Here is a 12,430-nt window from a genome sequence, read left to right on the forward strand (position 1 = left end):
TTTAATACATTTCATCACGGCAGCCGTCATTGAGTATGGTGATGTCAATTATTCATACAGAGGGAAGTGTGGAGGATCCGCATAGCAAGACAAGGGATTATTGCAAATGTGATATCACGGGAAAAGGCAGAACTGACTGCAGCTCCTTCCTCCCAGTATAACATTATGCTGTAGTTATGCCGCACATTGGGGGTCTCAACCTCCATGCCTCTATGCATGCTCACCACGCAAGACTCCGATGCCGAACAAAAAGCTTCTTGAAGAGCGTTAACAGTTTGCTCAACAATATTTAGACAAGCCTGGAAAATATTGTGAGAATATAGTCTGGTCTTCTGAGACCACAACTGAACTCTTTGGATACCATAATACATGCCATGTTTGGAGGCCAAAAGGCACTGCATATCACCCCAAAAACACCATACCAACAGTGAAGTTTGGAGGTGGGAAAATCATGGCGTGGAGCTGTTTTTCAGCATGTGGCACTGGCAAACTGCATATAATTGAAGGAAGGATGAATGGACAAACGTACTGAGACATTCTTGATAAAAATCTGCTGTCATCTACCAGGATGATGAAGATGAAATGAGGGTGGACATTTCAGCAAGACAATGATCCCAAAATATATATAAAGTGCTCTCAGTGAGAGAAAGAAAATAGGAATCTTGTGGGTATGATACCTTTTAATGGCTAACAAATAATAGTGAATGTTGTTACAAAGCAAGCTTTCGGGACTGCTTATGTCCCTTCATCAGGCTGATATATCAGCCTGATGAAGGGACATAAGCAGTCCCGAAAGCTTGCTTTGTAACAACATTCACTATTATTTGTTAGCCATTAAAAGGTATCATACCCACAAGATTCCTATTTTGTTTCTCTCACTGAGAGCACTTTATATATATTTTTTTCTACTGGCTAACACGGTACCAAACCACTTTTTTCGTTTTACTAAATGATCCCAAACACACAGTCAAGGACACTCTTAGGCCGGTTTCAAATTTGGGCTTTATAGCGCAGCGACGGCCTGCGCACGGCCGCCGCTAAGCCCCCTCCCGGCTCCCTGCCCGCCCCTTCCGGTCATCGCCACCTACTAGCGCACATGGACGCTTGCGATCTGCGCACCCTATCTTTAGCATAGGGTGCGCAGATCGTGCGCTGGCTGTGCGCTAGCAGAATTTTGCCGTGTGCTGCGCACTTTTGAAGGTGCGGCCATGTGCGCCGAACGCAGCATGTTGCATTTTGGCGCGCACGGCGCACCTTCAAAAGTGCGCAGCGCACGGCAAAATCCTGCTAGTGCACAGCCAGCGCACGATCTTCGCACCCTATGCTAAAGATAGGGTGCGCAGATCACAAGCGTCCATGTGCGCTAGTAGGCGGCGATGACCGGAAGGGGCGGGCAGGGAGCCGGGAGGGGGCGGGGCTTAGCGGCGGCCGTGTGCAGGCCGTCGCTGCGCTATAAAGCGCAAATGTGAAACCGGCCTTAGTTGGTTTTAGAGAAAGAAAGTAAAGCTGCTAAAATGGCCCAGACAATCACTGGACCTGGATCCAGCAGAAAATGTATGGAAGGAACTAAAGCTCATAGTTCATAGAAGGAGCCCACGGGACCTTCAGGATGTGAAGAGTGTTTGTGTGGAAGAATGGGCCAAAATCACACCAGAGCAATGCCTGTGACTAGTTTCCCCATACAGGAGGCATCTTGATGCTGTCATCACCAACAAAGGCTTTTGTACAAAGTGTTAAATACATTTCAGTAAGCGTGTTCAATATTTTTTCCCTGTGTCATTTCTCATTATTACAAATAATGTATAGACATGTATGGGTTGATTTATTTGCCTGTGTGCACTGGATGAGTTTTTACCCTAATAAACAATAATAACAGGAAGAAAGGCACTAAAGTCGTCCACAGAGAAATCCTGCAATGAAAGAACTGATGCTGGTTTTCACATGTGGAAACGGTGATTGAAATCTCCTTCTAGAGACGATGCAGAGGGTTTTCTTCTGAGCATAATTCCAGCTAGTAATCATCTGGAGATGATTGTATGTCACAGTCATAACTTATAAGCGCAGGCCCAGAGGAAACCAGATAAGAGGATTTATGGCTCACATTCATTACTGCAGGACAGAAATTGGCTGATCCTTCCAGCCGACCCAACACTCACAATTAAAGGGGACACAATTAAAGAAAACCTGTCACCAGACAGACCCCCAACCCCGAATATGGAGCATCTGTTAGACCAAGAGGCACGGCTCAATTAGTATACAGCATCACATGGTTGCCGTCAAGTGCCTCATTTCGGCAAATAGACGTGCTTCTGAATCAGTTTCTAATAAATAGATGATGGGTTCACTTTAAAGGGAATGTGTCATCAGAAAATTAATTATGGTTTAAATCAGGCTTTTGTGTTACATGTATTTTAAAGAAAAAAAATGTTGGGAATGTTTTTGGCCACTAGGGCTTTTTTTTTTTTTTTTTTTTAAAGAGTCCTACTTCCTGTTCTTTCACAAAAAGTTTCCTTATTATTAGATACAGGATTTACACGTCTATACAAAGCTAATAAAAGATCCACCAATCACAGCGGACCCTGCTCTTCTCCCGTCATAGTGACCATTGCACCTGCTCATTAGATGCTTCAAGTGAAAAATGGGGTAAGAAGAGTCTGTTCATTTCTGCTAATGTACGTGTTTCCCAAAACAATAATTTAGAGTTTAAAAAAGCCCCAGTGGCCAGTGTGAGAATTGCAAAATGTATATTTTTATCACAGATTACGCCATGTAAAAGAACCTCAAAAAAACATTATCACTTATTTTAAAACAATATGCAACATTAAGGCTGTGTGCCCTCGTTGAGTTTTTTTTAAGCGTTTCCGTGGCTCTTTTAGATGCGCGTTTCTGCCGCGGAAACGCTTACGAAAAGCATCCCATGTTATCATAATTGAATCTGCACATGTTGTACTAATGGTGCATTTTTTTCCGCTGCGGAAACGCTTACGAAAAGCATCCCATGTTATCATTGAATCCGCACATGTTGTACTAATGGTGCGTTTTTTTCCGCTGCCGAAACGCTTAGCGGAAAAAAACGCAGCATGTTTATTAATTTTGCGGAAACGCACATGTTTCTGTATACATACAGTTGTATTGCAAAAACGCATAGGAAAATGCATGCTAAAACGCTTAACAAAAGCGTCAAAAACGCTTACAAAAGAGCGTCATAAAATGCATGTGTTTTCCCGGGAAGAGGGTGTGCGTTTCCGCTCAGGAATATTCTGCTTCAAAAAAGCAACGTGGGCACATAGCCTAAAAAATAAGGTAAAGCGCCACTTCAACATTTTCTTTTTTTTTTTTTTCCCCCGACTGGAGTGCTGTCTCTAATACAAGTTCTCCGTGCTGCTCCAGTTGTTTTCTGCAGGTTGTGACCTGCCGGATCGCTCCAGTGTTTGTAGCGTGATCCAGAAGTCACAACTCAATGTAAGTGTATGACAGCCAGAATGACGGTCTCATAAACTTACCCTGAGAGCTTGTGACCGTTACACCTCTGACTGACGGTCAGCCGGAAGATGCGGTCACAAGATGGCGGATCGGGGCGGCACTGCAGACTGCAGCTGGTAAGTAGAATACTAGTGTCATGGAACCTACATTAGTGGCACCACTCCAGTGCTGAAATTAAAAAAACGCTGGAGTGGTGCTTTAAACAATGGGTAATTTTCCGAGTAACTAAAATATAAAAAATGGGTTGAAAGTTAAGTCCTTTAATTGCCTACAGTTTGGTGAGAAGTGTGCAGCTTGGCAGGCACGAAGCACAACACGGCCTCCCAAACTGATCACCTCTCAGTGGTTTACTCGGCAATTCGTGGAGGGGGTCTCAGGACCTGGACCTCCACTCACCTGCAGACAATTAAAGGGTCTGAAAAATATTTTAAAAACAATAAATAAAGCTAAGCTACTCTTTTTAATTAGAAATGACTAATAGTATTCCTGAAAAAAAAGCTGAGTGACAACCACTATGGTTGAAATCACAGTTTTGCACAAAAGTTGTCAGCTTCTAGATTCTTGAAAGCCAAGTGTCACGATATCTAAAATGTAACTGCACACATTGAGGCTCCCGCAGCTGTCCGGCCATGGTTCACTCACCTGACAGGCCGCGTTCAATTCCATCTTCCGTCTTAGGAATTTCTCAACATGTCCTATGGTGGCGTCTCCCGAGACACATACAAACTTCCTCTCCAAAGGCTAATTCAGCGATAAAAGACAGTGACAAGTATATTAGAGAAAGAAGATGGCTTTCTAGTCACAAACATCCTTTGTTTTACACATGAGAAATAAGGACATTTCTTCATCACCAGTGCGCTGGATAAAAAAAAAAATATTTTTCTTTAATACTAGAAAAGTAGATGCCACACGGATGGAAAAAAAAGGAAGAAAATAACATTTTCCAAGCTTCTCCCACATATTAAAGGGAATCTGTCAGCAGGATTATGCTCAGTAACCTACAGACAGTGTCAGGTCAGCGTCGTTATACTGATTACCATGATACCTTGGGTGATGAAATCTGTCTTGTGGTTGTTGTTTAGTCTTTATTTTAAGTTTTGAGTTAATGATCTGCTCGTGCTCCGAGACGGCCTGTGGGGGTCTTCATGTAGTGCTCTGATTAGTTATTCATCTGTATGGCTTCTGACAGGTCACTGATCCCTCAGTCACCTGCCCCCTAGTTAACATAATTAATATCTGTACATACTGAAAAAAAAAATCCATTTGAAATGGCGCCTGCCGCGCATGCGCAGTAGCAGCTATCAGTGTATATAGCGTTGATCCGATAGCTTCTATTGTGCAGGCGGAGCCATCTTGCTGAAGAAGAAAAAAAAATCCTCCTCCAAGATGGCGCCGGTGACGCCTGCGCAATAAGTATTATATGACAACTGCAAGACGGATTTCATCACCAGGTATCATTGTGATCAGTATAACGATGCCGACCTGACACTGTCTGTAGGTTACTGTGCACAACCCTGCTGACAGGTTCCCTTTAAACAGTAAATTTATCCTTTACAGCCTTTGGGCCAAGTATAGAAGTCATCTCCTATGGATAGGATAGGGGGTAAGTTCCTGATCGTTGCGGGTCTACCTCCAGCCCTTTCATGGAGTATTAATGGGGCAGTGGCGGGTGCATGCTCGGCCTCAACTCTATTTAGATTGGGCTTCTGCAAAGCCTCTTTCTGTGGATTGGTGAGGGTCCCACTACTCAGATCCCCAGCGATCAGAAAATGATCCCCTGTCCCAAGGATAGGGTACATATCTTCCATACATGGTTCAAACCCTATAAAAGGTCGCTGAACACTTGCTGAATGTCAGCCATATTTGCTCATTTCAGTGGGATCAAATGGAGGTAAACCAACACTATGATGACAGCAAATGTCAGGGATAAACATGGGTTGGCATATTGTATTTCAGCATGCCCGATCCTTTGTTTTCACTAGAGATAAGCTGCCACCAGAGGTATCCGACAGCTGCGCGCTTCCCCCTCTTCCCATTGAAATCACATGCATGCCTCACTGAGTTGAGCACACACGCCTGTGTTTGGGGAGGGGGTGTTAGGAGGAATAGAAGTCCACCGAATGCTCAGCAATCTAAAGTAAGGCCAGCAGGGGAGTACAGCTGAAGCCGGGTTCATGAAAAGTGCACTTAGCCAGAGGACAAGAAATGACAGTGCAACATCCCATCCAATGATACAACTTAGCCTGTCACATTAATGCCCCGTCGTCACTAACTATCAGACTATGACAGCTCGGCTCCTCCAGAGAGGTTTTGGGAAATTTCAGAGCTTGATGGTGTGAATAAGAAAATAGATGTTAATCATTTATGAGCACAGTCCAGCGGCTGCAGTGGTTAGTAGGTGCCAGGACTCCAGCAGAGGCTGCAGAACTCGCTCCAGCTTCTAAACTCACCATATGGTGAGCGGGGAAAAAACAACAAAGAACAAACCAGATCTTTATGGGTTTTCCCCAAAAGCAGAGCAGGGTAGTCCGCAATAAAACATCCTCACCAGGAGCCCGATAATCAGATACATAACTAACAGCAAGCTTACCAAACAGTAACAGACAGTCATCAGCATCCCCGACAATTTCCCGTAAAATAACTGGTATCTGTAGACTAAACTCTGCTTTATATCATTCCTCGGTTATTCTCAAGGGGGCTGTGTCCCTACATACTGCTCAATCAGAGATGACTGTTACACTACAGGAACATATCCTATTGGCAAAAGGAACGGTAACGCCCAGTTGGCAGTTTACATCTATGTATCCCAGCGGAGTAACATTCAGAGTAGATTTCAGCTGGTACATTGTTGGGAGATATCTGATCTCATACACTGGCACCTCTTCACTATTCATTATACAAGACCACTGACAATATGTTAATGTTGTATACTAATAAAGAAATGGTCCCATGATGCCCCAGTACAACATAACATGGGCATCAGGAGCCAGTGCAGTCTCTGCCTGCTGTGGGCACAGTATGATTAACCTTCTCTGCATATTGTCCTAAATAGTCTAATATATTACAAGTATACAGTCAGGAGACTGAATAATAATTGTTTGACAGAAGCTGTGTAATCATCAACAGTAACTGTGATAGAAGTTTCTGTCCCGTCACTGTGGTGACCTTAAGGTGGTATTAAAAATAACGCCTACTTCAAGTTTGACAATTATATTTCTACTAGATGGAGTCCCGATGCAATCACATCGGGAGGGTGGTAATGTCACGCTGGGGGCAGGCTTTGCATTGTTGAGAATCTCTCCCCCATGTGCTCACCCACCTATCCACTCTCTCTTTCCCCATGTGCTGACTTCTCCAGTCTGTGTTCTCTTCTTTGACCTGTCTACCCCATGTGCTATCCCCCTTGTCTGCTGTCTCTCTCCTTCATGTGCTGTGTTCTCCCCTCATGTGCTGTCCCGTTAGAGCTGTCTCCCCCCTGTGCTCTGTCTCTCTCACCCCTGTGTCTGACTGTGTACAGAACATACCACATCTGCTGGGCAGGGGAGGAAGCAAAAGACAATACTGACATTATAGCAGGAGATCGCAGAGGATACATTTTGTGAAGTAAAATATTGTTTAAAAATGAGTTAGTGAAATATTTTACCTCACAAAATGAATCCTCTGTGATCCCCTGCTGTAATATCAGTATTGTCTTTTGCTTCCTCCCCTGCCCAGGAAATGTAGTATGCTCCATACATGGTCAGACACAGACAATTTTTAAAATTAATTTTCATTCGTGGGAAAACCCCTTTAGGCTATGTGCCCACGTTGAGTGTTAAAACGCACACAGAAAACCAGACTCCTTCCCAGAAATTGCGCGTTTTTTCTGCGCGATTTCACCGCGATTCTGTTCGCGATTTTGCCGCGATTTTCTCAAGCACTTTCCAAGCGATTTGAAGCATTGCTTGGAAAGTGATTGACAGGTTGGTCACACTCGTCAAACATAGTGTTTGACAAGTGTGAGCAGCTTTTTACTATTGAGGCTGCCTATGCAGCATCAATAGTAAAAGATAGAATGTGAAAAATGATAAAATAAAAAATCGGGGTATATTTTCCTCTCCTCCACACCGTGGGTACCAACCGCACATAGAGACGCTTAACTTCCCGCATGGTGGGCATAGCCACATGCAGGAAGTAAGCGATTCTCATGCATTCCTATGGGTGCGGAATCGCGGCAATTCTTTGCGATTCCGCACAAAAGAATGAGCATGCTGCGATTTTTTCCGCGATGCGTTTCCGCCGTGGAAAAAAGCGCAACATTAGCACAGCATGTGCGGAATGCCATAGGAATGCATGGGGGGCGTTCTGTACAAGATTTTTAAACGTTTTCGCAGCATTTTCGCACCGAAAATCGCGGCAAAAAACGCTTAAAAATTGCATCGTGGGCACACAGCCTTAATGTGACTGGCTTCCTCTGCCTGTAGACAGGTCACGCATCTGCCGCCGGGATCATCCGAATTATTCACTGCGCCTGCGTGGAATTCGCGCAGGCGCACTGCGACGGTGTACTGCTGGAGGTACTGTGCAAGAGGCTGTGTGAGTGTGTGTGTGAGAGTGAGTGTGTGAGTGAGAGTGTGTGTGGTGCATACGGTGTATAGAGTGCAAGTGTGTGTGTGTGAGAATGTGTACGGTGTATAGAGAGAGTGTGAGTGTGTGTGTGAGAGTGTGTGTGGTGCATACGGTGTATAGAGTGCGAGTGTGTGTGTGTGAGAATGTGTACGGTGTATAGAGAGAGTGTGAGTGTGTGTGTGAGAGTGTGTGTGGTGCGTACGGTGTATAGAGTGTGTGTGTGTGTGTGGTGCGACGGTGTTCCGCTGGTGGTACCGAGCAATAGGTTGGTACCAGCAGCAGTTTCCATATTGAGACACCCATCACTTGGGTGTCCCAATATGGTGGTTGGTGAACTTCCTCCTCTTAGGCTATGTGCACACGTAGTTTTTAGTCTCTGCGGATTTTGTAGAGAAAACCACAGGAAATCCGCAGGACAAAGTGCTGCGGTTTTTCTGCGGTTTATCTGCGTTTTTTCTGCGGTTTTGCCCTGCGGTTTTACACCTCATAATGGATGAGGTGTAAAACCGCAGCGTTTCTGCACCAAACAATTGACATGCTGCGGATTGTAAACCGCAGCAAAACCGCGTGGAAAAAAACGCAGCATGTGCACAGCTTTTTTTTATTTCCATAGGAAATAAAGGTACTGTACAACGCAGCAAAATCTGCAGCGTTTCTGCAGAGCCAAAAACGCTGCGGAAACGCAGCAGAATCCGCAGCGTGTGCACATACCCTAAGAATTCTGGGATACAGTGAAATCTGGACAGAACAGGAAATGAAAACATTACAAGGCAATTATATAAATAGATTACTAAAGGTTCTTGGCTCCCTTGCAGATTCCCAGAGTCGGTTATTGGTATATCTTCCGATTGATCAAAATATGATTGATTTGACATTATGGGTAGAAATCCACATTTTAACCACAAAGGAAATGAGTTTTAGTGCTCCATAAGTATGTGCAACTTATTTTCATCATACTGTCTATATACACAGTCTATATGAACAGGAGAGTAATTTACATTGTCTTCTACACAGTCTAGAATATTGACCAGAGCTGCCATCACTGGTGATCAGTGATTGGTTGTGTTGATTAAGACTGGGATTCTTAAGATAAGGGGTTCGGATTTCTAACAAAGACAAAAATGTATTCAACATACACCCCTCTAATGAGCCAAATATATAATTTAAAGGGAATGTTTCATGTGTTGACATCTCCCTACTAATGTGTGATAATTCATGATTCTTGCAGAACATTTCCCCTGCAGTAACCAAAACCATTCAGGTATAATCTATTTTTTTGGGCATAACCAAGTTGATTGGTAATAGCTGAGCGAGACAAGCGTTGCTAGTGGCCAGACAATCACTTCAATCCTAAGAGGCAGGAGGTTCTGCTGGCATATAGCTGAAGGTGTTTTTGCACATCCAGACTGTCTGCGGCTGGCCATCTTTGAGTATTTGTCAGCAGAACACACTAACAATCCACCTAATCATTGCAGGGATTCACGCTCTCAGGTAGGCAATAGAAAGCGTTCACACAGGCAATGTGGTTTGGTCCAAATAGGTGCAGTTTTACTGCTTTCATAAAACTCCAAGGGACTCAAACATAAAGCAGCCTCTTCTGGGCATAAAGTTATAACGGCAAATAAACAGCTCTTTCAGCAGGTTGATATATGTCAGTATGGGCTCACCTGAACAAATACGGTTCTTTCTCTTGGAGCAAAATTTACACAAAGAAGAGGTATGATCCTGCCAATCTCGGTATCCCCTTCAGCCCGAGTTCCAGCGCCAAACAGAAGTGTTCATCTCCAAGCACAATTCACGCTGAACAGGTTGCAGCTTCCACACTTTCTCTGCAGCTCCAACACACAGACTACTCAGCTCTCCTAGCTGACCCATGCAATCTCCATTCAGAGAGAGACTAGGGCTTGTCTCTCTTCCAGCTACAGCTCACATTTTGGCTGGTCACTCACCAGCTTCAGCACACTCGATTCTGCTCCATCCAGCAGACTGACACAAGTGACCACAGGCCATGACTTTTAGTCAAAGCTAGTCAGGTGCATCAAGACCTACGGTGCTAAGATTTAACCCTGTCCAACCTGACTTTGCTACACCCTCTATTTCCAAAAAAGAGACAATCGGTGAAACGTGTTAGGCAGTCATGTATTTTCCCCTGTTACTGAAACAACATTAGGCCAAATGTGCATGATTTGGGGAGACAGAAGACAGTTCTTGGCCATAATTTGCAAAAATAGTGGAAACATTTTTCTCAAAGTGGTTCTTTCACAGTGCCTCATCCAAAAAGTAGTGCTATTACAGTTATTCTGTCCCGCCATTATTCTACGTCGCCCCTTACGCAGATTAACCAACTCCTAAGCATCTGCTCTGCGGACTGAAAGTCAGTCTCTGTATGCAAACCTATGAAGCTCCCATCATAGCTCGCATAGAGACCAGACAAGTGTTGAATAACACAACTGACAATGGCCAACCATCTAACGTGTGGTCAAGACCTGCCTTTGGATGCCCATATGCCTTACAAGAAACAACCCCTTTAACATTATGGTCAGTATAGAAGGGTCCAGTCAATGCAACAGAATGAAATGTAAAAAGCCACAATCCATAGTAACACCCTTACCTTAAAGGTTCCCGTGCCTTCATCAGCCCTAAAAGAAAACATAAAAACCTTTATTAAACCTACAAGGCATTCACCTAATTCCCAGGACAGACATTGTACTATTTTTAAAGGTTGGAAGCAGATGTGAAAGTCTCTCCGTATAATGACAAGGCTTTTCATTTGAGGTCCTAATGCACTTCCAGAACCAATTCATTGCCATAAATAATGCAGCGAGTCACGTGGGCGATAAGCACATCAAGCGCCTCGCATGGAGCATTCACATCAGAAAGGAAAAACAGGGTAGTGTGTCACAAGGCCCGCGTCAGGGTAACGCGATTATATCCCAGGGAGTTCTTAACGTCAGCCTCAATACATCAGGGTAATTGAATCCATCCTGTCGCTGCGAGGCCAAACCAGAGCGCAAAAATACTAATAAAGCAAAATATAATACAGCATCTGCAACATACAGAACACAACATGTTACCAAAACAAGCACATGTTCACACTGCATGGATAAAGCATCAGGTCACTTGTCAATCACAATCATTCAGTCCCATTGCACTCGTATACAAAATTGTGGTCCTGGAATTGGAGCCACCGATGTAACAAGCCAGCATGAGAAGTTTGTTCCTTATATAATCCTTCATCACCTGTGAAGAATATTAATGAAAAATGGAAGGGCTATCGCTATGGGGTTGCTATTCAGGGGTCGGCCTAGGCCTCAGGTCCAGTCAAGGGACTCAACATAGAAGACATTTTTGGACAATTGCAGCTTCCAGCTTTGAGGGGACATTTGGTGGAAGAACCTTTTCAGTTCTCAGTTATTGTGCCCAGTGCACAGAGCAAGGTCCATAAACACATTTTTGGGAGAGTTTGGTGTAGAAGAACTTGACCGATCGCACAGAGCCTGGACCTCAACCCCATCCAACATCATGGAGATGAACAAGAATGGCGATTACGAGCCCAAAACTCTCCTCTAACATCAGTATCTGACCTCTTCTGGATGGACTCCCACAGACCTCAAAAATCTTGTAGAAAGTCTTCCCAGAATTAGAAGGGGGGACCAACTCCATATTAATGCTGAAGGATACATGGGAGGTGATAAAAGCTCCTGTAGGTGTAATACAGAGGCGACACAACATTTTAGTCCGTACATGTGCTAAGAAATCTTCATCACTATCACGGCTGTGGAGTCGGAGCGCACTTTGGTGGAGTCGGAGTCATGGAAATTGAGGAGTCGGAGTCAGAGGTTTGGCTTGCCGACTCCACAGCCCTGAATAGTCATCAGTTATTTGTGGACACTTCTCCTCGTGACGGTCTGAAAGGCCACACTTCAGAGTAAATCACAGTTCCAGGTTCTCGTTTGCGGGGTAGTAATCCGCAAATTATCACCTGACAAAAAAAAAACAAAAAACTGATAGCTGCCCAGGATTGGAAAATGTTATGTCCTTTAGAAGTTTGATATCTACACTTTTCCTAAATCTATTGGATATCCACCATTACCAAGTCCTGTAAGATCTGCTTTATCCCTATATACTGTAAGTCTATAATATATCTTGGTATTTTCTTTTTTACCCAAGTAATGACAGTATTTTTTCCATCTGTTTTTCCATTTGTAATTTCTTCATTGATGTATTGATTATTGGTGGTAAATATGTTTTTACAAGCAGGACACAATAGGAAACATGAGCACTGGATACAGGCTTGGGTGTAGGGGTGAGAATCCTGCATTTATCACTGTGTACTGGT

At 44.0% G+C, this 12,430-nt stretch overlaps 1 protein-coding gene across 3 annotated transcripts in view; it reads right to left on the bottom strand.

The window, feature by feature from the left end:
* Positions 1-12,430, bottom strand: part of PCGF6 (polycomb group ring finger 6) — a 52,029-nt gene that overhangs the window by 13,043 nt on the left and 26,556 nt on the right. For all 3 annotated transcript variants that reach the window (XM_073546563.1, XM_073546562.1, XM_073546561.1), the window contains exons 7-8: positions 10,703-10,730; positions 4,126-4,224 (exon numbers count right to left, since the gene is read on the bottom strand). In XM_073546563.1, the coding sequence (XP_073402664.1) occupies positions 4,126-4,224; positions 10,703-10,730 (127 nt within the window). The remainder of the gene's footprint in view (positions 1-4,125; positions 4,225-10,702; positions 10,731-12,430) is intronic.

The sequence above is a fragment of the Dendrobates tinctorius genome, unplaced genomic scaffold (assembly GCF_039654945.1).
Source record: "Dendrobates tinctorius isolate UK_male_01 unplaced genomic scaffold, ASM3965494v1 ptg000149l, whole genome shotgun sequence".
Classification (NCBI taxonomy): Eukaryota; Metazoa; Chordata; class Amphibia; order Anura; family Dendrobatidae; genus Dendrobates; species Dendrobates tinctorius.